General features: G+C 44.8%; 2 protein-coding genes and 1 long non-coding RNA gene across 4 annotated transcripts; 2 read left to right on the top strand and 1 right to left on the bottom strand.

Annotated features, from left to right (window-relative positions):
• The first annotated feature begins 1,318 nt into the window (after nucleotides 1–1,318).
• LOC134861033 (actin-related protein 3) lies at nucleotides 1,319–6,637 on the top strand. Its single transcript, XM_063877999.1, has 12 exons — nucleotides 1,319–1,505; nucleotides 1,933–1,988; nucleotides 2,288–2,412; nucleotides 2,494–2,604; nucleotides 2,689–2,784; nucleotides 3,318–3,425; nucleotides 3,498–3,641; nucleotides 4,136–4,309; nucleotides 4,450–4,542; nucleotides 4,620–4,745; nucleotides 5,350–5,433; nucleotides 5,625–6,637. Exons 1-12 carry the CDS (start codon nucleotides 1,462–1,464, stop codon nucleotides 5,718–5,720), a joined length of 1,257 nt encoding a protein of 418 aa, XP_063734069.1. The 5' UTR covers nucleotides 1,319–1,461; the 3' UTR covers nucleotides 5,721–6,637.
• Nucleotides 6,638–8,741: 2,104 nt separating this feature from the next.
• On the top strand, nucleotides 8,742–12,055 carry LOC134861056 (uncharacterized). 2 transcript variants are annotated; one of them, XR_010165356.1, is made up of 4 exons: nucleotides 8,742–9,434; nucleotides 9,720–10,335; nucleotides 10,440–10,652; nucleotides 11,401–12,055. It is a non-coding gene; the product is annotated as an uncharacterized LOC134861056 (long non-coding RNA). The 2 variants fall into 2 exon arrangements; XR_010165357.1 differs by having other exon boundaries at nucleotides 10,440–10,875.
• LOC134861055 (kinesin heavy chain-like) lies at nucleotides 11,766–24,786 on the bottom strand. Its single transcript, XM_063878049.1, has 26 exons — nucleotides 24,516–24,786; nucleotides 24,172–24,342; nucleotides 22,348–22,435; nucleotides 21,920–21,993; nucleotides 21,456–21,560; nucleotides 21,337–21,385; nucleotides 21,160–21,215; nucleotides 20,828–20,915; nucleotides 19,949–20,073; nucleotides 19,772–19,876; nucleotides 19,522–19,670; nucleotides 18,226–18,374; nucleotides 17,467–17,648; nucleotides 17,198–17,266; nucleotides 16,902–17,108; nucleotides 16,504–16,647; nucleotides 16,123–16,320; nucleotides 15,740–15,857; nucleotides 15,496–15,572; nucleotides 15,296–15,405; nucleotides 14,889–14,990; nucleotides 14,673–14,805; nucleotides 14,487–14,591; nucleotides 13,738–13,954; nucleotides 13,548–13,649; nucleotides 11,766–13,451 (listed from the first exon to the last, which is right to left on the bottom strand). The coding sequence occupies exons 2-25, from the start codon at nucleotides 24,295–24,297 to the stop codon at nucleotides 13,567–13,569; spliced, it is 2,859 nt and encodes a 952-aa protein (XP_063734119.1). The 5' UTR covers nucleotides 24,298–24,342; nucleotides 24,516–24,786; the 3' UTR covers nucleotides 11,766–13,451; nucleotides 13,548–13,566.
• Between the last annotated feature and the right edge of the window lie 680 nt (nucleotides 24,787–25,466).

Genomic DNA, 25,466 nt, shown 5'->3' with positions numbered 1-25,466 from the left:
TTAATTTGCGGCTGTGGGAAAGTTAACAAGCATCAAACTAGTGTTAAACACATTGCACCTCTGCAAGAACCAGAGAAATGAAGGAGAGCCGGCTGGAATAATGGCAGCAAAAACCCAGTGTTACTGCCATCTCTCCCCTACAGAGGGATGGTTCTGGTGGTGGGTGAAATGTTGAGCCAGTGGAGGTGGGATTGCATTGCTTTAAAGCATTGTGCATGTTAGTACAGTAAGTGTTCCTGTTGTTTCTTGAAAACAGGAGCACTGGTGCCCTCTAGTATTCAACACAGCGACACACAGGATGGAAAGCACTTGAAGAAACTGGAAGGGAGAAACTACACATGCAATTTAACTCTCCATCGCTCTATTTCACATATTACTTCTTGTTATTTCTCCCAGTAAACTCACAAAGATAAGGGAGCTTATAAATAAACCATTCTTATATTGTCTAAGACCAATTCTTCTAATCATAGGACGATCATATTGCTCACTCCAACCAAAAACAGAAGACAGAGACCCCCTTGTGTTTTGTACAATCCATTTTCTCTGAAAGCTTGTGGCAGGTCTGCGCTGACACTGCTGTAGCAATTTTCTTCCACTCACAGTCTAGAGAGTTTCTATCAAGTAACCTGGCTTCATAGAGAGGACTGTTTCTATCAGCGGCAGCAGAGCCAAGGGCTTTTCCAGGAGAGTCGACGGTGAAGAGACTCTTGTATGAGTGATGAGTCTGCCTCAGGACGAAGGGGCCAATGTTCTCAGGCCATGGGATTGGTCTTAATGTGGTTTGGTGCTCTGAAGCCAAGATCAGACCCTGAAGCATCCTTCTGCTCATACATCGTCTTTATCAGTAGGCCTCCGTTCAGTCATGGAGGGCTAGGACTGGCCTTCGATGGCACCTTAATCACTGATATCATCTGGTGGAGTCAGCATTGTGAGATGAGGTGGGTTTCTTTGTTTTTCAATGCGAAACCACAAAGAAAAATGTTACATACCTGCTTGCATTGTTTCTTTTATTGTTAACTTGAAAAATGACTTAATATGTGTTATAGATATAAAATATATAAAATCCAATATAATATGAATGTTAATCATTTTAATAATAATCTTGATACATTTTTTATCTGATTATTATTATGATTATTTATCTTTAGCATACACCTCTTTGCATTGACCCCTTATTACTTCTACCTTTCATACTTTTAGTTTTTCATCGAATTAAAACGCTGAATATTTAAGGTCACAGTCGGGTGCAGTAACCATCCCCGTCCACTAGGCGTCAGCATTGCGCCTCTGAAGCTGCTGACTCTGCACTAGAAGAAAACTCGTCAAACCCGGAAGCGTTCCTGAATCGTCCGTACTGCTATTCATTCGGGCTGCTGCGATTTAAATCAGTTACTGTTACCATATCCGTTCTTATCGAGCGCCTGATATAGTCTCTTGTAGATAGATTAAAGAAGAGCAAGCATGGCTGGTCGGCTACCGGCTTGTGTTGTTGACTGTGGCACGGGGTAAGTGACAACAATAGAAGGCTAGCTAGCTTTAGCCTGCTTTTCATTGACCACATAAGCGGCTGTCAAACTTCCAGCTAACGCCCCGTCTAGCTGAGTAGCCCGAACGATGCTAATGTTACTTACCCACGTCTATTGACTATTGTATTCTAGTATTGCCTTTAGAGACGAGTTGGTGCTGCAAATTAGCAAGCCAAAGGGCCTGACTGGGTTATTTTCAATGCTTCTAATGTCAATGCTGCGCTATCTTTGATATTAGCTGCTGCTAGCTACCAAAGCTAACGTTACTTCCTGGACAATCCTCAGAGCAGAAAGCCTTTATCCAGATTATTTGGGGTTGTAACTGCCTCTTTAGTTTCCAGCAAACACTTTAACTATAAGAAGAAACTGTTACTAAACCATTACCTTCGTCCTGTTTCCTTTTTAGGTACACAAAGCTTGGTTATGCAGGGAATACAGAACCACAGTTCATCATACCTTCATGTAAGTAAAGGAGAAAATAACCAAAACATAGCTGGTTTATTTATCTTATTATGAATGAACTATAAGTAGGCTAGAATAAACGTATTATTGGTATTAATATGTATACAATGTTTGTCTGTTAATTACTACATTTTTATAACCAAAATATACTTTATAGGTTTACATAATAGTTTGCTGCCACAGAAAGGGCAACAGATGAGCTCATGTGTAGTTTATTCGGCATATCACGTGAACCTGTTCAGAATCAGAAAAATATAGAATCATTTGAGGATTATTATTTAAATGTGTATAATCTCCAGGTATCGCAATCAAAGAATCAGCCAAGGTTGGAGACCAGGCCCAGCGCAGGATGATGAAGGGCGTGGATGATCTGGACTTCTTCATCGGGGATGAAGCCATCGACAAACCATCATATGCAACAAAGGTATACAGGTGTTTGAAAATGAGCTGGATGGGATGTTTCTGTTGTGACGCAGTTTGATTTAGACGCCCTTTTTATTTTCAGTGGCCCATCCGTCACGGAATAGTGGAGGACTGGGACCTGATGGAGAGATTCATGGAGCAGATCATCTTCAAGTATCTGCGGGCAGAACCTGAAGACCACTACTTTCTTTTGGTAAGACCAAACATTTAATAAATACAATATTTTATGTAGAACAGTGTCTGTATTCACACCAGTCTTCTGTCCCTCTCTCTATAGACGGAGCCTCCCCTCAACACACCAGAAAACCGAGAGTACACCGCAGAGATCATGTTTGAGTCCTTCAACGTCCCGGGTCTCTACATTGCTGTTCAGGTAAGTCACAAACATTGACCACCACATGACGTCAGCCAATCAGTGTTTAATTCCTTTAAAGGCTTTCAGCCTGACGCATATAGAGGAACCACTCTTTGCACATTTGACAGCAGACTTGTTGGTTTCAGATAGAATTAGACTTGACTCTCAGAATGAGATGTGATTCAGATGTTTTGATGGAAAATGCGGATTTTCACTTCTTCTTTTACAGTTTCCCTTTTTAGAATGTCCCTCAGGGTTAGAGTTCTGCAGAGTGCAGCTATTCAGTATTTCTAATAGCAGTTTCCACACTAAAAAAGTGTACTGCTACTTAGTTTAGTTTACCATGGTGTACTTCTCTTTCTATTTGTTTTATTTAATGTGTGCCTGCTTTTTTATTTAATATGTAAGTCTTTTTACTTTATCTGCACTATGCTGTAATGCTGTAAATGTCCCGGTTGCGATACAAATAATTTTGATTAACTGAGGAAGTAAGAAAAAAAGACATAATGGTTAAAATATACTTATTTTAAAAATGTTCTTTTCTGCATCAGGCTGTCCTGGCGCTGGCTGCCTCCTGGACATCCAGACAGGTGGGGGAACGGACGCTGACGGGGACTGTGATTGACAGCGGGGACGGAGTCACACACGTCATCCCAGTGGTGAGTGTCGCTCTTCTAGGGATAATCTTTGATCCCTCTTTGTTTTTTAACCGTGCATTGTTTGTATTCTAGGCCGAAGGCTACGTCATCGGTAGCTGCATCAAGCACATCCCCATCGCTGGCCGAGACATCACGTACTTCACCCAACAGCTGCTGAGGGAGCGAGAGGTGGGGATTCCTCCAGAACAATCCCTGGAGACGGCTAAAGCTGTCAAGGTGAGTTTTTTTTTCTACATTTAACAGAACTTTAAAATGTTTCTTTTAATGAGATGGCCTCAAGTGCTTATATGTAATAACCAAGTGCAAATATTGATGTTGGAAAGTAAAGTGGCTAGACAGGAGGAACATCTAATGTTGAGTGTGGCTCTTAAAGTGATACTCACCAAAATCTATCCTCTCAGAATCAACACACATTTAAAAGGTGTGTCTCTCACAAAATTCCTACCTGGTGCAGCTTTGTGTCAAACTGTTGACTCCACAGGTCATCAAGGTCAAACGGAGCATGACTAAAAATGCAATAGTCTGTTTCTTCACTGCAAAGGGAAGCAGCACCCTCAGATATTAATGCTAATAGACTGTGATGTCCCTGTCGTGTAGTCCTCAGACCCTCCTCTAGAGGGCAGCGCAGCAGCAACAGCATATCTCTCACCTTGATAGAAAAAAGATAATTCACCCACCAAAGATTGTACTGCACGGTTTGGTTTTTTCAGGAGCGGTTCAGCTACGTGTGCCCTGACCTGGTTAAGGAGTTCAACAAGTACGACACAGACGGCTCCAAGTGGATCAAGCAGTACACCGGCATCAACTCCATCTCAAAGAAAGAGTTCACCATCGACGTGGGCTACGAGCGCTTCCTGGGGCCCGAGATCTTCTTCCACCCTGAGGTATGACACTTTGTTTTTAAGGATATCTGGCTGCTGATGAAGCCTGGTGGCTGTCAGAGTGAAAAATGTGTTTCTTTAGTAAGCAGAATGCTAATTTGCCAATCTCTAATTTACTTTTTCCGCTCTTTTGTCTTGTCCAGTTTGCCAACCCAGACTTCACCCAGCCGATCTCAGAGGTGGTGGACGAAGTGATCCAGAACTGCCCCATCGATGTCAGACGTCCTCTGTACAAGGTGCGGGAACCCGCCTCCAGCTGCTGCAGTGCCTGTGTCTCTGCTTTATGTAACCTCTCCATCTCTCTGTGTGGCAGAACATCGTGCTGTCCGGTGGCTCCACCATGTTCAGGGACTTCGGCAGACGCATGCAGAGGGACCTGAAGAGGACTGTGGACGCACGGCTGAAGATGAGCGAAGAGCTGAGCGGCGGCAAGTTGAAGGTGAGGAAACAGGGACATCTTTGTAATGCATTAGGATATAGACTTTTTTGTATCAATCCTACATGCCTGTAACACGTTCCAAAAATGCTGGGACAGGGGCAACCAAAGACTGGGAAAGTGGAGGAATGCTCAAACAACACCCATGGAACTTTCAAAGGGTTGATTAGTGAGTGTCATGATTGGGTATAAAACAAGCGAGTCCACATTTCAAATCGCTTTTGGGAAATCGTGAACATCATGTCCTCCTGGCTAAAGAGCAAAAGGACCATCCAGATTGCTATCGGCGCCAAGTTCAAAAGCCAGCATCTGTGATGGTCTGGTGGGGGTAAGTGAAGGCACCATTAATGCTGTAAGGTACAAGTCGAGCAAGAATGGGAAATAATTCCTCCTGCAAAGCTTCAACAGCTAGTGTCCTCAGCTCCCACAGGCTTATGTCTCAGCTTTGAGTAAATATTAGCAACAAAACACAACGCTTATCAGTTTGAACATTACATATTTTGATTGGAATTGGGGTTTGCAGGAAGCCAGTCAACATGTATTTCAGGAGAGCTTACAGGAAGTGGTGTTTTCTTCTTTTCTAACGAGTTATTTCTCTGTTTTGCAGCCCAAGCCCATCGACGTGCAAGTCATCACTCATCACATGCAGAGGTACGCCGTCTGGTTCGGAGGATCAATGCTGGCTTCTACTGTGAGTATAAAAAGCAGTATTTATATGTAATCGTCCCTCCTGCTGCTTCATGTCTCCGACGTCGGGAATGAAAGTGTCTTTGCTGAGTTCCACTTTCCATAAAGTCCATTCAAAAGGAAATAGACAAAAGTTTACCAAACACACCACATATTATCTCCTATATTTTTAAATCCACCTCTGTTTCTCTGCAGCCCGAGTTTTACCAAGTGTGCCACACCAAGAAAGACTACGAGGAGATCGGCCCGAGCATCTGCCGCCACAACCCCGTGTTCGGAGTCATGTCTTAGGCGTCGGTGGAGGAGGAGGAGGAGGAGGAGCGGGAGCACACTCAGCGGAGGCAGAGGAGATAACGGAGGGAAGCGCCACAAAACCTCACATGCTGTGGAAGTCCCATGAGCCTTTGCACGGATGCTCCGACAGACCTGTTCATTCGGATAAAGCGACAGTGGACCAAACAAACTGCCAAAACGGCGGCAAGATCCTCACAAATTAGAGGAAGAGAGGAGACTCAGCCCAAAGGATCCTCTAAAAAAATGTTTACTGCAAGTAGGTTAATAATAGGTGATACATCTTTCATTTCTGCGTGCCTCGTATATGTACTTCTAATATCCTCTCTGGGTTTAATATGTAATAATCATCATGAAATGCACTGCTGTGTGTATATGGGTTGGGTTCTTGCTCTGTGTTATATACTCTAAAACATGACGGTTTGTTTGAAGAAGCAGCTAATGCTTAGGTAGTTAGTTTTCCACAAATATCCTAAAATAAAACCGCTTTTTTATCATGAAGGCATATAAGTGCAAACACAACAATCACCGGACTTACTGACCATTCCTGATGTCTTTTGTGTCTTTTTTTTTTTAAATGTCCCTCAGTACCTGGAAGAAATGTACGTGAATTTAGATTATTAAAGAAAAAATCAGGCATTTCAAAAAAGATTAATCGGTTCAAATCATTTCTACCGGGTTCCACTGATGTCCTGGAACACCGCTTCCCTTTCACCTTTTTTTTTATTTGTGTTAACCATCTCTCGACCAACCTGTCTGGGAAAAACAAAAGTTGTATTAATATATGAACATGCAGTTTGAGTGACTGTTGTTGGACCATCACTGTTGCCTAGATCTCAGTTCTACTGGATAGCCTTGTACTGTACCAAATCTGGATTGCAATGCTGGCATAACAATAAATGCCAAGGAGATATTTCTACAGTTGTGATTTCTGAATTATTTATTTATCTTTGAGGAAACATCGTTGCTTCCATCTATTCTTAACACAGCTATATGTGTATGAGTGTAACCCCCTGAAGTGTAGAGTAATTCCACCGAACCTTTCCAGGCATCTGATTGGTCAGTAAGGCAAGAGGAGCCAGGAGAGTAATGGACACAGTGCTTTTGTCTATTCCATTTATTTGAAAATGAACAGATAGAACAAGGGACAGACTGAGACATGTCTCCTGCTGAGAGGGAGAAGGTGCTCCTCTTCCTGGCGTTGTTCTTTGGAGCAGTAGGAATTCTCTCCACACTGATACCCTGTGGGTACTGGCTGCAGGCTAGGAGTCATCTGTCATCTGTATTTACCAAAAACGGTAGATTACTGAACAAAATGACCCATATTTTCACAGTATTTGTTACAGTGTAAGAACTGACCAACACCGATCTTATAATCACATCTATTTTTCCTTTCTTTCCAAGACTTTGACTTTCATGTGATCGCAGTCTCCTTCCACACAGACCTGCTGTGTCGGTTCCTGAAGTAACGAGGTACAAACACAAAGCGTTTAGTGTGTTCTACGATGTGATGCCTGGAGGTTTAAGGGTGGAGACTGCGGAAAGACTTTTGCACTGGGAGAAAACGCTGCATGGACTGTGCAGTGTTGTCATGGAGAGCTCCACTTGATGGCAGACACAGAAGAATGTATGGAGAGCTACAGCCAGAGAATTGTCAATGCGGGGGTGTTGGTTTGTGTGGATCTACGTGTTACCAATTAAACCCAAGGAGATATTTATCAGTACCAATACTGAGGCGCAGGAGACGTGGTTCCAATTTAGGGCTGAACGATTAATTGCATTTGCGGTAATATCGCGATATGACCAAACGAGATTTTCCAACCGCAAGGGCTGCGATTTGACTGGTCACGTGATCTGGTCACGTGACTTGCGAGCGAGCGGAGCCGCGCAGGCAGGGAAAGAAGTCCACGCTGCGCTTGAACCTGTTGCACAATGGCCTCAGGCTCGTCAGAAGAGTGCACGGCTGGAAGTTTGGTACCACAGAGGGGCGGCACGTCAGTTGTGTGGAATTATTTTGGCTTTAAACATGAAGATGCTGCGCAACGTCAGGTACTGTGCAGAACGTGCCTCGCTACTGTTGCTACCAGTGGCGGCTGGTGAACATTTTTTTGGGGGGGGCGCAGTTGGGCGGCACGGTTTAAATAGCAGTTTTTTAGAGGTTTAGCTTAAGACAGTTGGTTAGGTGGCTGCGGCCACATTCGTGCTTCTTACATTTTTGTGTGAAGTGCTTTAGATCCTTCATCCCGGTTGTAGTCCAAAGTGTTTCAGTCCCAGGACTTTGAAATAACAGACAAGGGAAACAAAAAAAGGCATTGCTCACTGTACAACCAGCTAACCAATTCCGCTTAGCATACAAGTTTGAGGAGAAAGTCCGAGTGTAGGTTCTCCCGCGATCAGTGGTCGTCTGTTGAATGTTTAGATCCGGACGCTCGGGTCCCAAGTCTTTCAATTTCTTCTTTTCGACATCTGATAGTCGATGAAACAGTGTTTTAAGTAGAGCTTGCACGGAGTTCTCAGCCATCGATGTCGCCATATTCACTCAATCTAAGTTTCAGCTAGCTACGGTGCTGCTCTTTACGCTTGTGGTTAGGGAATGATAACGATGCTGATTCGCCGAAATAGTCCAATCGCGTATCTAAGAATGTCACATTGAACTAAGAAACAATGCCATTGGCTGTGGGCGCAAAGATTTGCGCCCACAGATCTAAGTTTCATCCTCCAATGAAAAGCTATCCTTGCTAAAATGACTGAGAAAAGTATAAGCTCTCCTATAGACTCCCATGTTATCGGCGCCCACGGACGGTAGCCGACCTGCCTATTCTCAGAAAAGGCGAATGGCAATATATTATGTCCGGACACATTTTAGCGGTTCTTGACAGTGGTCTCCCATACACATTTAACCCATAAACACTGTACATTTCTTATTTCAATTATGTTGTATATATATAACGTTTTTTAACTCAAAAAGTCAGGGTGGGCGGCGCCCAAGCGCCCACTATTGACGCACCGCCACTGGTTGCTACCTCACGAGGTAACACTACACACTTTTATCAACACAAAAAAACACAAAGCCATGGACGATAGTTGCATGGATAGAATGCCAACGACCAGTGCTACAACTTCAAGTACCAGCCGACAGGGATCACTGACCTTGCTGTTTGAAAGTATTACTCCTTATGAACTGAATTCGAAACGGCACGCGGAAATAACTCGGGCAATAACGGAGTTCATACCGAAAGACATGATGCCTGTTAGTGTAGTGGCCAATCCTGGGTTTACGGCTTTGGTGAGCACACTGGATAAGCGGTACAGAATGCCCTCACGCACACATTTTAGCCAGGTGTCCATACCTGAGCGATACAACAAATGCAGACAGAGAGTTGCAGCCGAGCTGAAAACAGTGGAGTTTTTTGCGACAACAACTGATCTGTGGTCGAGCCGTACGTCGGAGCCATACCAGAGTCTAACGGTGCGTTACATTGACGAAGACTTGAATCTCAAAGCTCGCTGCCTTCAAGCATCCTACTTCCCGGACAACCACACGGGGCAAAATATTGCAGCCGGCCTGAGAGAGGGGCTTTGCCAGCTGGGATCTACAGGAAGAAAACCACATCTGCATAACGACGGACAACGCATCGAATAGGGTGATGGCAGCACAGCTATATGGATGGACCAGACTGCAGTGTTTGGGGGACCGATTACATCTTGCCATCGGTACGTAAATTATCATCATGACGTATGTCGGTGTGTGTGTGTGTGTGTGAGTGTGTGATTGTGTGAGCAGAGAGGAGAGAGACTGTGTGTGTGTGTGTGTGTGTGTGTGTGTGTGTGTGTGTGTGTGTGTGTGTGTGTGTGTGTGTGTGTGTGTGTGTGTGTGAGAGAATTTAAGAGGTGGAGGGAGAGAATGTGAATGTGTGTATTTATTCCAAAGTTGATAACCTTAATCACACAAGTCGAATTGTATAATTTACACTGTTCTTATATTATGTTGTATCACAGGACATGCACTCAAAGATGACAGAGTGTGAAGAGCATTAGGGCTGTGCAAGAAGGTGGTGGGGCACTTCTCTCACAGTTGGAAGAAGAAGGCGGCAATGACTGAAGCACAGAGGGAGCTCAAACTCCCTGAGCACAGCCTCATCAAGATGGGGATCAAAAGAAATGATGATTGCCAGGGTGCTGGAGCAGCTCAAAGCCATTTCTCAGGTATTGTCAGGTGACCGATATGCACGCTCCCTCATCCCATCCTGGCAGGATGTTCAGGTGTTGGAGTCTGTTCACAGTGCACTGCATCCTCTCCTGGACTTTACAGATGCTCTCTCTGGAGAGGAGTATGTGAGCATCTCCTACCTCAAACCAGTTCTTCACCTTCTGGCCACATCAGTCCTGGCTGAAGATCAAGAGGACACTGACCTGACTAGGTCATTCAAAACCAAGGTCCTGGCATACCTCAATGATAAGTACAGTGACCCCAGCATCCAAGAGCTTTTGGATGTTGCATCCTTCCTGGACCCCAGGTTCAAAACCCAATACATCACGCAGACAACATTCCCACCATTAAGACCCGACTCAAGACTGAAATGCTGGAATCAGCAAGGCTTGCATATCTAGCCAGGTTAGTAATAATGATGCATCTATGATATCAAAAACACACTTTGTATTTATTTATTTGTAATCTAACTTCAATACTAATCTAAGTGTTTTTTTTTCATCTGATAGGGGAAGAGGTCTCGTACTGCAACCACTCCGAGGCCTCAAGGTGCACAGCCCTCTGGCGAAAAGGTGAAGACGTCTCTTGGCAGCTTCTTCAAGACTGCCGTGGCCTCTTCTGCTTCTCCTATGCAACTTGAAGATGTCGCTGAGGCAGAGTTAAACACTTACCTCATGACCCCTGCCATTGATGGAGAAGATGACCCCTTGGCCTGGTGGAAGGTGCACACGATCAACTTTCCACGTCTGTGCAATATGGCCCGCAAGTATCTCTGTGTCCCTGCCACAAGTGCTCCTTCAGAGCGTCTCTTCAGCACTGGAGGGAATATAGTGACTTGCACTCGCTCGTCTTTAAAACCAGCTAAAGTTGACGTGCTGGTTTTCCTTGCAAAAATTCTGTGAGCTCCTGAGAACGACACAGAAGAATCTTTCTGGCTGCACTTTGGTATGTTGTGTGCTGCTGTTACTGAGTGAATATCACTTTTCCATTAGTGTTCAAAACGTTTTCCCCCTTCTTTTAATCAGAACATTCACTAGTTTATTGGGAGTTTGATTTACCTAAAAAATGTGGTTAAAGCAGTTCCTGCACTTTAGCATGTGTGATGTTACTGACTGCAGATCAGTTATCTGTATATTCTATTCATTTATTTAAGACTGTCCTGTTCAGACAGTGTTTGAGAAGTGCAGTCCACATGTTTACATCATGTTTCAGGAAACGTGAAGAGTTAGACATGTTTAAGAGGTAGAGCCACAGATGTTTCCTTTATTGTTGTAATCTCTGCTTTAAATACATCTGATATCGTTTATGAAACAGGTTGATTTATTGCTTGTGTTTGTTGTAAAATACATGAGAAGAGGACCTTGAAAAAATAATTGCATATTAGATTATTTTCCAAAATCGTTCAGCCCTAATCCAATTGATCAAATGCTTTATTTCAAAAACTAAAATGTGGTTGCAATCTTGATTCAGGGATGCTGAGGCTTAGGAGTGGATGGAGGTGACGGAGGGTGAGAGGGATCCGACACAGGAAATGAAGGCACCGGTGATCGCTTAGCACTCACACCAAGGAACACCAAAATCAGGGGATGAGCCGACTGTCTTCTGAGGAGGCTGAGATCCTTCAACGTGTGCAGTAAGATGTTGGAGCTCTTCTACCAGTCTGTTGTTGCTGGGGCTCTCTTCTCTGCAGCATCAGAGCCAGTGACACCAGCAGAATCCATACACTCATCAGGAAAGCTGGCTCTGTCATCAGCATCAAACTGGATCCTTTAGAGGCTGTGGTGGACTGGAGGACTCTGAACAGACTGCTGTCCATCATGGATAACCCCCCCCACCCTCTCCACCTGCAGCTGGAAGGACAGCAGAGCTCCTTCTCCAACAGACTGCTCCAGCTTCAGGAGAACCTTCCTACCCTCTGCAAGAACTCTGGCTGCAGGACTCTCTGCTCCACAGCCTCTCTGTGAACTGGACTTCACATTTATACTCCATTTAATATTCCACTCCTTACACGCTTCATGTATATATAACATATGTTTTTTTTACTCTACATTTCAGGATTTTCTTTTTGATATTCTGTCCCTCACTGTTAACATAAACCTACCATTAAAAGTATAGACCACCGTCACACACATTTCATCCACTGGTTGCACCTGTTAGCTACGGACACCCGGGTGTAAGTAGCATCTGCTAATAAAAAAGCTGAGCTACCTGAAGTTCCGTCTCCTAAACGCATCATGTTGAGATAATACTGAGCATGCTACACGGAGACAAACAGCACACAGGTAATATATCTTTAATTACAGGGTAAAGGGGTCTTAATCATTACAATCTTTTGCTATTAAAAGAGGAAGTGGAAGTGATTCTGCAAACCCTTGCGAGGTGCTCTTACATGTGAAAATATTTAAATCCAGGTGGTTCTGAAGGCACGAGGTGTGGCAGAGTGGGGACGTTGGGATTGAATTAGTTTCACATCTTTGATTCCGATCGGCCTTTCTTAAGGTATACACATGAACTGCGTGTTAAGATCTCCGATTGTCTGATCAGGAGCTTCCCAGACGCTTCGTCACAAAACAAATGTCCCTCTTCCTTTCTGCTGGAGTCCCAGGAAACGCCTGATTGGTCGGTCAGTGTCCCTGTGTGACTACAGACAGAATCACTAAAACTTTCTCACTTAATGTAATATCTCAGCAGGGGACACACTTTTTAAAACTTCATAGGGTTTGCTTTTTGGTGGTTGTCACCTTTTAGGGAGACTACATAAATCAAAGTCACTTTGGAACTGTCAAACCTGTCAAAAATGCCAAAAAGCACAAGGTATTAGTATAGCAAGTAGGTGTTAGTGTATTAAAACCACTTTCAGAGGGGGGATATTCAACACACTTTACCGAGCTGTGTGTTTTTGCCTGCACAAAGTGGCTGTAATTCATTTCTATATATAACTTCAGCTGTAACCTTCAGCTTCATCAGGCTCCACAAAAACAGGACATTCTTAAAGGAGTAGTGAGACATTTTGGGAGATATCTGTATTTGCTATGATGGAAAGAGGGATAGCACATACGCCTATAGCCTTATATTGATTGGACACACTTCCAAAATGTTGAACTGTTCCTCTAAATGAATAAGTGCTGGTTAAAGATGAATGCATAACCCTAAATATCTCCCGTTACACCTGGCTCTTTAAGCTTTGGAAAGCGGTACAAACTCATTCATAGCTAAATATTTCAACGTGTCACCTGCTACACTTCTCAACCTTCATACATTTAAATGGTTGTGATTAAGCAACAAGATGCACAATTATGATACAGATCTGTAATGAGAAGGAGTACCAGACATTTGTTTTCATCGATCCTGAAAGATGAAGCAGGTTTCCTCTGATATCTACATTCAGCAAGTGTTTACGTCAGTATATACAGGAAGGATGTTGCTCCAGTCTGTGGTGATGGCCTCCCATTGGTGCTCCAGCAGGAGGGGCGGGGCTTGTTTCCAGGTGAGGTGGTGGGCATGCTTCGGTCATTAGGGGTCTGCAGGAAGCACAACCATTAGAATTAGCGGAGCTGTTAATACATCTTCAAACAAAGCGAGACAGACTTCCAGATACAGTGAGTGCAGAAACTCACTGTTAGGTTGCTGTTGGCTTTAGTGGTGGTAGTTTCCCCCCGCTCTGATGGAGCTGCTGATGGGGGAGGACAGAGGGTGATGGCCTGGTCTGATGGGCTTAGCTGAGGCACAGAGGAGAAAAGATGGAATTCAGTGACATAGATATTACATTTTCTCCTCCATCAAAGTGGTGCATGTGCCCCCGCTCACCGATCTGGGCCGAGAACCCCCTCCTGGCCATGGTCTTGGCCCGCACGGCCTCCTTGATGTGGTCTACCTCCTGCTGGTAGCGCTTGCGGTCCCTCATGGCCTTCTCCTTGGCCTCCTTCAGGGCGTTCTCCAGAGCTTTGACGCGCTCGACCGTGGCCCGCAGACGCTTCTCAAGTTTGGGCAGCTCGCAGCGGAGGTCTGCGTTGTCTCGGACCAGCTGAAGGGTACATCATCAAGTAGTGAGGTTCTACTGCTGTAGCTCAGAGCCACTGTGGAGTACTCCATGTATTCTATATTTCTCTTACATTGTGTACTACTCAGATACTCCACCGATATATCTCCTCTCTATTGTGAATGTATTTACACTTTTCTACATTTCAGAGGGAGATGTTGCTTTTACTCCACTATATGTTTTTAGCATATATAGTGTCACATCAAATACTGCACTTGTTTATACAGGTTTGGTATACCTGCGTACTACAACGCTTCTATCTGTACCCTGCAAAAGGACGATAAAGTCAAATGTCTTTTATATTTATTTAGCTAGGATCCTAACGCAGGACTCCTACTTGTTATAAAGTATGTTTCCATTATTGGATCGCTTCAGGTGATTATACATTCATGAAAACAAACTCATTTTCTGCTAAATAAACATCAGCTGCACACCCTGGCCTTTAAATGTGAAGCTAACACCAGCATGGCATTTGATTTCATGTTTCTTTCTTGGACAGCAGTGATAGCTGGGTTACCTGCTTGTGGACCTTGGTGAGCTGCTCCAGGTTGTTCTCCAGGAAGGAGATCTTCTGTTTCTGGGCCACATTTCCAAGTCCCTCCTCACAGTCCAACTCTGCACTCTGAGAAACAAACACACAGCACACAGGTCAGCTGTACAACTGGCGGAGAAAAAGACAGTGAGCCTCAGGAAGGGGACGCGCCTTCTTAACCCGCGTGGTGAGGTCCTGGATGAAGAGTTTGCGCAGGTTGTGCAGAGACTGCAGCTCTTTGGCCACCGTCTCCTCCAGGCCCCTCAGGTCCTCTCTGGCCTGCTCCCTCTCCTCATTTATCAGACTGCAGAAAACAAAGACATTTCCTTTAAGATTTGAAAAGGGATAGCGTTTGATAGCAGTCGCCAAGTGCAGTAAAATGCCTACATGAGTTTCTGCAGCTTTGCATCCTTCTCCTGCTCTTCAACCTTCAGCTTGTCGTAGTCTGACATCAGTCTCCCCTGCTCCAGCAGCAGACCCTGGTTCAGACTGAGAGAGGAAGACAAGTGGAAAGCAATATTATCTTTAGATATTTTAATGCATAGAGATAACGAATGAAGGGGAGAAGAGCGTGGGGGAGTTATCTACTAAACATCATGCTGTCATTGGACTTAAAACCGAGACGTGAGCCTACAAGTCTCAAGCTAAACCCTGTGAAACCTTATATGTGAGACACTGGATTTCACCTTTTTTAAAAGACTTCTACATGCATCTCTGCAGGATAGATACAACCAACGGGTCGAGGTCCAAAAAAACCACATGAATCTCTCTGGTGAATGTGCCATGTTCCTTACTCTGTGAGCTCGTCCATCATCCTTTGCTTGTCCTCGATCTCGTCCCGCAGACGGCCCAGCTGCTTCTGATGAGCCTCCCTGTGGTTCTCCAGCTGCTCCTCCAGCGTATTCTGCAGGACGGAGACGCAGAGACACGTGAGAGAGTCCTCGTACAGAACGACATTTGACTGCTTTAGTTACCAGATGTGCCTTCGGGTCACCTTGATGTCCACGTCTCCGTTCGGCCTGCCGATGTCCTCCTTCTCCTTCTCCTCCCCCGGCACCTCGTGTCTTTTCTCTGAGGGCCAACAAATGAGTATACAAATTCAACATGCGAGTTGTACATGTTGAGTGTTTTATAGATTATCAAAAATACAAACGATGATGATGATGATGATGATGATGATATCAAATTAAATGTCGTATTAGACATTTAAACAAACTGCATGAGAGGCGGGTGCTGACCCTGGGTCTGCAGCTTGGCCAGCTCCTCGCTCAGAGTGTCCTGACTCTCCTGCAGCTGCCTCTTCTTCTGCTCCATGTTCTGCATGTAGTCCGTCAGAGACTTGATCTTGGCTTGGTGCTGCACACACAGGACAACACAAACACAGGAGCAAAGACGGTAAGAGAAAGGTCAGTATTTATCCACATGACTTTCAGGAACTATAGCAGACATGGAAAAAGTGATGGAGAGCAATTTGGAAATAATAGCACTTGTTGCAGAAATGGCTTATTGGCTGTATATACATTTATATAGAATGTAATGTCACTGCCACAATGAGGGCAACAGCGAGACGTCCAGAAAACAACACCCGTTGCACAACCGCCGTCACCTAGGTGCTTGTTACCTGGGAGATGAGCAGCTGACAGGAAGCCAGCTCCTTCTCGTTGGCCTGGATTTTGCGGTGTGCGTCGGCCTGCGCGCTCTCCAGCTGCTTGCTGCGGTTCACCAGAGACTTCACCTCCGACTTCATCTTGCTGATGAAGAGGCGAGCCACCGTGAACTCCTCCTCCACCGCAGAGCCGTTCCCCTTGGTCTCCGACAACTGAGGGGCGAGGAAGGTGAGGGTGGGAGACGTGATGGATCAATACATCTTCAACTCGTGTGTGTGTGTGTGTGTGTGTGTGTGTGTGTGTGTGTGTGTGTGTGTGTGTGTGTGTGTGTGTGTGTGTGTGTGTGTGTGTGTGTGTGTGTGTGTGTGTGTGTGTGTGTGTGTGTGTGAACTCACCTTGGTGTCACTGGTGCAGATGATGGCACCGATGTCACTGAGGTCTCTCAGCAGCAGGTTGAGCACCTCCGCGGCTCTCTTCCTCTGCAGCCCGTTCAGCTCCTGCAGCTGACTGAGCTCCCTCTGCACGGCCGACAGCAGCACCTGCACACACACAGGTTGGGGGGTGGGGGTGGGGGGAGTAGTCAGTTTAGCTTAGGAAGGTTTATAACGGAGTCAAAGGACCCGGAAGAACCTCAGTGGCAGCCATGGTAAGAGCTGTTTAAATTCCCTAAATGATAGAAAAGGAGCTTTGAAATAATAATAACACACACACACACACACACACACACACACACACACACACACACACACACACACACACACACACACACACACACACACACACACACACACACCGTCTTGTGCTGCAGGTCGTCGATCAGCTGCATGTTGTTCTGATCGCGCTCCTCCACCTCCTGGCTCTTCTGGTCGTAGTTGACGGCAAGCTCCTCCAGCGCCTGCAGCACCTCCTTCACCTCGTCCTTGGCCAGCTCGTTCTCCGCCTGCAGCCGACACAGCTCCTCCTGGATCTTCTCGTAGTCTTGCCGCGTCGACGCCAGCAGCTGGGGAGAGAAAGGGAACACATATTTGTATCCACACATAAATAACCAGAGAGACAAAGGTTACTTATTTTAATCAAAAGGAGACAAACCTCCTCCTGGTCTATCATCTGCTCCTTGAGTTTCTCCGCCAGCTGACTGTGTTGGTTGATCTCATCATCCTACAGAAATATTGAGAGTAAATTAAGTCAGTAATTTGAGTCTGAAAGTATTGTCAAGTAAGAATGCAGAACAACAACTCCGCCTTAGACTGTATTTATAACTAGAAAGCCACTAAATATTGGTACTGCAGTCCAACCCTCTGAGGAGCAACAAACACTTTGAAAAGTGAGGGAGAACATCTGTCCCTCCCTCTTCTCACCTTGTCGTCCAGCTGTTTGTAGAGGTTGCTGACGTCCTCCTCGAATTTGCTCCTGTCGTCCCCGCAGACGGAGACCTCTCCTTCCGGCGGCAGCAGGTTGTCGATGACGGGCGTGTTGTCGCACGGCTCTGCGCTCTTCTGCTCCTTAGCGCTCAGCTGCTCCTCCTCAGGAACGTCCTCCCCTGATTCACCGGTAAAAACACACAGAGGTCTAACTAATGACTCCAGGTGTCATCCTTTTGGGTGTGGCTGTGTTGTTGTTATTGTTGTTGTTGTTGTTGTTGTTGTTAGCAGCAGAGTGACTCCAGTGGAAGGACAATCGATGCTGTAATTACTATTGACCTTTTAATTGGGAGGAAAGTCATCAGCTAATGAGAAGATGGAGAGCAGAGAGGGGCTGCTGCGTCTAAACGGCTCGGCGTGGAGCCAGCGCTGAGTCATGGCAGACACACTGCATCAGCATAATGGGTGTGTGTGTGGGCCTCTGTGTGTGTGTGTTCAATACATTTAAGTGTAGGCTGTGGAAGCTAAATTGTTGCTAAGGAGGGGGAATCAAAAGGAATTAAAAGCCAGAGAGGGAGAGGAGGAGGAGGAAAGGGGAGAGAAGGGGGAGGGACAGAGGCGTTACCATGCGACAGAGATGGAAAAAGGGTGAGGATGATGTGGGGGAGACACTGCAGTCTCAGGAGAGTGGATGGTGTGCAGTAGAAACAGTGACTGAGTTTTATTCTTCGTGTATCTGCAGGGCTCCTTCCTCACCGTTCCTCCAGCGGTTGAGCTCGGCCTCCAGCCTCTGGATGATGGTTTTCAGGTTCTTGTTCTTCTCCTTCTCCCGCTCATATTTCTTCTTCCACTCCTCGGCCGTCAGCTCCAGGTTCACAGACACGGTGTTCTTGATGGTCTTGGCTCTAAACGACAGAAACAGTGTGAGGTCGATCTCCTTTGAAGGCATAATCCAGGGGGATTGAACTCCAGCCTGAATCATTTGGTATTAGAACATGGAGGTTGGTGACCTTACATCCAAAAATATAATTCTGAAATCAGGTTCATTTCATTTGAAGACACCATGAGAGAATATGAATTATGTTGTCATGGATTACAGTCAAACATCTGCCTTTTTAATTCATCTGTGGGCTGAACTGGTCAGTAGAATACAACCTTTCGTAATGAGGCCTGAAATGTTCATTTCCCTCTCAGCTTCCCCTCAGCAGAGAGCAGATGGCTGCACAGTAACCGCTCATCAGTCCTCTCCCCTCACTGCTTCATCTGTTATTACAGGAGCTGCTTAACTGCCTGTGGTCCCAGACCCAGGCCCCATCTCTCTTTGCACACGCTCAGGCCGGTCACACAGAATGTAATTCATGAGAAAATGTGACTTAAAACTACCATGTTTGGTACATTTGAATAAAATACATGAAGTGTTTGTGTGTGATAAACAAACAGAATAAACCCGAGGCACAGTGGGAAACTAAAAGCCATCTGCTTGTTTGTCTTCAGCACTGACGTCAGACAGACCCAACGCATTTCTACAGTCCTGTATTCTACAGTAGTGGTTAGATAGATGGAATTGGAGATGAACCCCTGTATTCTACAGTAGTGGTTAGATAGATGGAATTGGAGATGAACCCCTGTATTCTACAGTAGTGGTTAGATAGATGGAATTGGAGATGAACCCCTGTATTCTACAGTAGTGGTTCGATAGATGGAATCGGAGATGAACCCCTGTATTCTACAGTAGTGGTTCGATAGATGGAATCGGAGATGAACCCCTATATTCTACAGTAGTGGTTAGATAGATGGAATCGGAGATGAACCCCTATATTCTACAGTAGTGGTTACTTTAACTTCTAATGTTTGAGTATTGTCATTTGGTTTGAATTGTATTATTTTGATTGAATCGTGTTGTATTTGTTGTTGTGCATTTCCTCTTTATCTGGTTATGTGAAGATATTCATATTTTTATTTAAGTAAGGATCAACTTTCACGAAAGCCAAAGTCCCCCAGGACAAAGGGAGGATCAGATCCTCGAGTATCTTCATGTTTAGTCATGGTTACCTCTGTCCGAACATGAGCGTGGACTTGGTCTCGCACTCGTTGTAGACGGAGGGCGAGCAGCAGATGATGATGGTGGTCCGGCAGTTTCCCCCCAGAGAGTCCTGCAGGATGCGGGTCATCTTACTGTCCCTGTACGGCACGTGGGTTTTCTGGAAGATAAACGTATCGACTGAGCTTGATGAAAATAAAACAAGACAACAGGACTGATAAATCCATAAGCCTTGGTAGTGCAGGTCAGGAAATGACTCACTGTTGCCTCGGCGAGAGCTGAGATCACGTTTCCCAGCGCTGACAGAGATTTGTTGATGTTCTTCGCCTCGTCCAACACGGCGCCCTCTGCTCCCGTCTTACTGACCTGCACCGACACACGATTAGATATCAGATCTTCTTTATATGCATTTATCTTTCTGATGTCTCTCAGATTTACCTTCTCGCTGCCCGCCAGGTCCACCAGGTACAGCTTCCCCGACAGCTTCTTCTCCGTCTCCATGTTCTCCTGCTTGATGTTGATGAGGAAGATGCTGTGGCTGCGGGAGCTGTGCTCATTCATGTCTGGAGAAAAGATTCAAAACCAAAAAGCATTAAAGTTGCTTTACAGCTGTTTCTTATGAGACCTATGTCTCTACGCACTCAGCTGTAGCGTCATTTGGAGTTACTTATCATTTTAATGACAACTTGTGCACTCTGCTACATTCACCTGCCAGCTTCAACAAACTGCTTTCTGTTCAGATATACATTTTCATAGAGAAAGTATGAAATTAGATTCCTAGGTAGTGAGAGCCCGGTGTGAGCCTCTGCTGGTGCGTAGCTGCTGCTCTGAGCTGAGCAGTGTCATCAGCTGAACAGGACAACCTGCGCTGGTTAAGGATACTTAACCCCGAGTTGCTCTCTCTCTCTCTCAACGGTGTCTGATTTTACAGACTCCTCCGTTCATCAGCTGCATTTGTTTTGTGTCAAAGACATTACTTATCATATGCATGTGTTGGAGCCTCCTAACTTTAGCTGCACATTTATTGCACGTGTAGATGTTTCTCTATGAATGTATGGTATAGAAAGGATCACTCCCTTTGGTCCATTTCATCACAAAGCTTTTGGGCATTTCAGACAAACAAATGGTGATAGATGCACACATGTGTGTATATATATATAAACTAGCTACAGTATATACATAACTTAAATGAACCAATAATAACTTCTACAAGAGAAAGACATCAACTTTAATAACAGATGTATTTACTTAGGTACATTACTGTTATACTCCCCCTTACTTATCGGGTATTAATGACACTCCTATGAAGATACGTACTAGTCACTGCCACGTGGCGATTGTTTTTGCCCTCGTCGATGACGTCCATCACCTCCTCTGGACTGGACACAAAGCGCTCAGTACAACCCTGACGCAGGGGCAAACATTCACAAAGGATCAAACCCATGGATTTAGTTCAGGAATGATCGCTTACTCTAAGTCTTTAGCATCCAGACTACAGTTTGCTCACATTAGCCACCATTAGCTGTTAATGGACGATGGGTTGTACTGAAACTGAATCCTTCACATTCTCAAATGAATGAAATGATTTTTATTAATGAACTCACATCTGGCTTCAGGAAATCACAGATAAAGCGGTACAGTGTACAAACCTTGACATAGGGCACTCTGTTTTTGTCTTCATGCACAGAGAGGTTCGTCTTGGACACTTCAAACAGAACAAGGAGCACCAAAGTCACATGCGGAAAAACATGACTTGTAAATCATGCGACATACTTCAAATATAATTCAAATCCATGTTGAATCTTAAAATAGAAAGTGTCACTCACCATCCAACAGGTCTCTGATCTTGTCCATGTAGATTTCAAAATAAGAAACCTGCAGACAGCAGAGTGTAAATGTGTTGCTGTATTTAAGCACTTTCAAACAATAGTTGGATTTGTTTTACCTTGATATGGAACTCGAGGTTCTCGTCCATGGAGTAGATGTGGTCAAAGATGTCTTGGGCGATGCGAGGGATGATCCCCATCAGCTGGGGGTCGTGCAGTTTGCCCTGAAAACACACTGCTTTATGGAAAAGCTCCCAAAAGACTCAAAACACATCAGAGATACTCTACCTTTTGTGTCAGTTTGCAGCTAGCTGTGTAATACGACTAGGACTACTTTACATTCTCATTTCAAACCTAATGTAAAGCTCCTGCTGTGAGGCTCTGATTCCTGCCTTTACATCATGATATGAGCCTGGGTTTAATGTTTGACAGAAATCTGTTACTCCATGCCTGCTGAGCTCTAATCCTCAGATTGGAGATGAAACGTCAGAACATGAAGGTCATCGCCAGACTTATGCCGTGATTTTTAAATCGATGCTTGACTCTTGTAAAAGGAGTCGCTGTTTGTATTGTATTGACTCACCTCCATGGTGTGTGTCTTCCCGGAGGACGTCTGTCCGTAGGCGAAGATGGTCCCGTTGTACCCGCCCAGCACATCTGCGTAAACACGAAAACACAGGCATGAAAAACAGCTGCTCAAATATTACCATCACGTATACACATAAGCTACACCTACTCTTATTGCTGCTGGTACTACTGCTACGACTGCTTACTTTACAGATGTAGTTCATGCCACTATTCGGTCTAATATTCATGTTCATCTTACTCCTATTCATCATTTGTATTCTGCTATAACAGCTAATATCACGCCGCAGACAAAATGCTCCCAGATACTAAATACAAAGGTTACAGTAAGTCACAAAAAGCCATGCCTCCTTAACGCTATGATAGATATGTCTTTAGGATAAACACAGGGCTCAGATTCATCTGTGAGCTGATGTTAAGTCCTACCTTTAACGATCTGCTTGGCACACTGGCCGTACACTTGTTCCTGCGACGAGTTGGGAGGCAGAACGCGGTCAAACACGTACGGTTTACCCTGTGAGAGACACATACAACACAGTAAGGGTGCGGCACCAAAGAACGGGAATTATAAGGATGCTAATTATTTATGTTCTACTTTTGGATTTGCATGGACTGGGTTCTGATTTATATCATAATGATTCTTTAAAAGACGGCAGTAATGCATGTTTGGGATACCTAAGAAAACTGTGTAGGTAAATAAAAGACAACGGTTAAACTCGACTACATTATGCATGTTGTCTCTCACTATGGTGTTGTACTATACATCATTCCTCTGCCCTTGTCCAGCAGCCTCTGTCTCTGAGGGGAAAGGCCTTGTTTTTGTGAAATGCGGCTCTCAGCAGCCCTCTCTCTACACCCAGTTTGAAGCAGAGGACCTCCTGACACCAGCGTGCAGCCTCCGCCATGTTCCTGCACTTTGATTGATGGAGGTGACGTGGTGCAGTTTGTCCTCACTGAACGAAGTGTTTCTGGGGATAATGCAACAGAATGAATAATGCAGGACGTGCAGGACTGCTGATTCTGAGTGGGGGGAGGGCAAGCATCTGCATATCAGCTTTAAAGTACATTTAACAGATGTAGGATTTCTATTTTCATGCCATGATGTCTGCGTCTTGTTTTTGTATTTTATACCTGAAGTACATCCATGTGTTGTGCTTAAAGACAGAGGGGGAACGTACAACATCTGGGTATCCTCCATCCTTTTTTTGATGGATAAGCGGGCTTATTGAATAAATGATGCAACACTACTTTTTGTACAGGCTTGATAACGAGAAAAGTCCTCTACATTTTGAGATCAATTTAACAGCATTACATTTAGGGATAGACAAGAGTTCTCTGAGTGATTACTTAAATGAATATTACAGAACAACAAGTCTGTCAATTTCAATCACGTATACAAAACATTTTGGGGGAGAAAGTTTGTATTGTCATCCCCTTTTGTAGATGACAGGAAATGCACCACAGAAGAGCGTTGATCTGATTGGCTCCTGACATAAAATCCCTTAAATCTGGAATAAGCTGCTATTAAAGTCTTCCTTTATCCCTAAGCATAAAAAAGATGCCATCTTCCTAACTATGCTCTGAATATTTGAGGAGGATTTAAAGATGTGTGCAAGATTAATGTAAACACACACAATCTCCTTGTGTTTGTCCATGTAATCGCTTTCCTCCAGACAGTTTGATATTATTTACATATTCTAAAATGTTAATGCCTAAAGCGTATGGATGGATGGATGGATGGATGCTGATAAAATATGAAGTGTTGTTGGTTGAAGTCCAGCATGCTGGGATGTTTTACCAAGTTGTACAAGTAAGAAAGTGCTTTTGTTTTCACATGCTGGGTAAACTGTTCTGTATGATCAACCTTTAGAATATTACAGACACATAAGGGAATATAGCTACAAACACATACTATACATATGATGGAGGATTTTATACTGACTATGCTCTCTTATAGATCATTTGCAGTATTGTAGGAGATCCTTCTCATACTGCCATAACATCTCCTGCAGATTTGCTGCGCACTTGGCAGCCCCATCCTGCAGAGCTCCAGGTGACTTTCTCCTCTAAATCACTGCAGTGTTTGTATGTTCAGCAGCAAACACACACACACACACACACACACACACACACACACACACACACACACACACACACACACACACACACACACACACACACACACACACACACACACACACACACACACACACCACATCAGCATCGCAACAACAGTGCATTTAGACTTGCCGTTATGACCACTGTGTCCTCCTCTTTGAATTTGGGGATGTATTTGTCCCCTCGGTTTATCTCGGACTCGTTGAGGGGCCTGAAGCGGCACATCACCCTCACCCCGCACTCCGCAGCATTCATCATGGCTGCAGCTGCTGGCACTGTTAAACACCGCCTCCCCGGCCAATACTGCGGGCACAAACAAACAAATACACAAACAGACAGCAGCTGAGGATGAGTGGATTTTGCAGAGGGTGGGGCCCAAAGTGAGGTTCAGGGACCACCAGCAGGCCTTGATGATTAATCCACTGACAGTTCAAAATGCATCACAACATGAATTGCACAGGAGGATAACGTCTCACCACAGGGTAGTTTAGGATGTTTCCGGTTTATCCAATGCGCAACGTGTCCTTCATCCGAGTCCAATATGTCTCCTCTCCTGCACCATGGTCACTGGATCAACCGCAGCGCTGCTCCCGGTAAAGAGCTCACACTTGGGCGTGCAGGCCTCCCTCCGCAGCGGTAACAGTGACGCGCAATAGCGGACTGATGTGTGTGTTATCGGCGGGGAGAGTCCGTTGTGCAGATAGAGCTCGGAGATGAGCAGAGAGAGCCGCAGCGTCCTGACTGGCAATAAAGCGCGTTCAAGGCACGGTGCCGCGGCGCGCTCCCATGCCCTGCATCAGCTCCTCCATCACTGAGATGATGATGTGAACGCGCACTAATGAAACCTGCTTGTACATAACTATTCAGAGAATAATTCATGGACTTTTGCTTCTATACGTCTTTGGACGGAGGTTATTTAGCAGATTCAGATGATCCATTCTAAAACATACATGATGAAACAGCAGTACAGTAACCCATGACAAAGGTAGCCCCACTAATGCAAGTTGCGACCTTATAGTGAGACTTAAATACCCTTCTTTTATATGAATCATGGAATATATAACTGTGCAATGAAAACATTTACATATTGAGTACATGATAAGCCAAAATGACTTTGACAGGTGAAATTAAGGCTAAAATTGGCTTTAATAACAATTACTTTTAGTGACTTGCACAAATCCAGTAACAGGAGTTTCTCCATTCATATCTTTTTAGTTTATGAGCCAATTCGGACATCGAAAGTGGTGTCAACTATTTAACCTGTTAGCAAACAGTAGTTTATCACACAGTATGCTAGCTCACATGACACGGCTCTAAAAAGTGTCCCGTCATGTTGCATCTTTGGGTTGAGAGTTCATTTCAAACATTAGAACCAGTCTCACCACACTACCCATTCAGCAGCAGCTGTTCCAGAGCTTTCCGTCACA

This window comes from Eleginops maclovinus, chromosome 24, assembly GCF_036324505.1.
Source record: "Eleginops maclovinus isolate JMC-PN-2008 ecotype Puerto Natales chromosome 24, JC_Emac_rtc_rv5, whole genome shotgun sequence".
Classification (NCBI taxonomy): Eukaryota; Metazoa; Chordata; class Actinopteri; order Perciformes; family Eleginopidae; genus Eleginops; species Eleginops maclovinus.
This window is presented reverse-complemented; position numbering and strand designations above follow the sequence as displayed.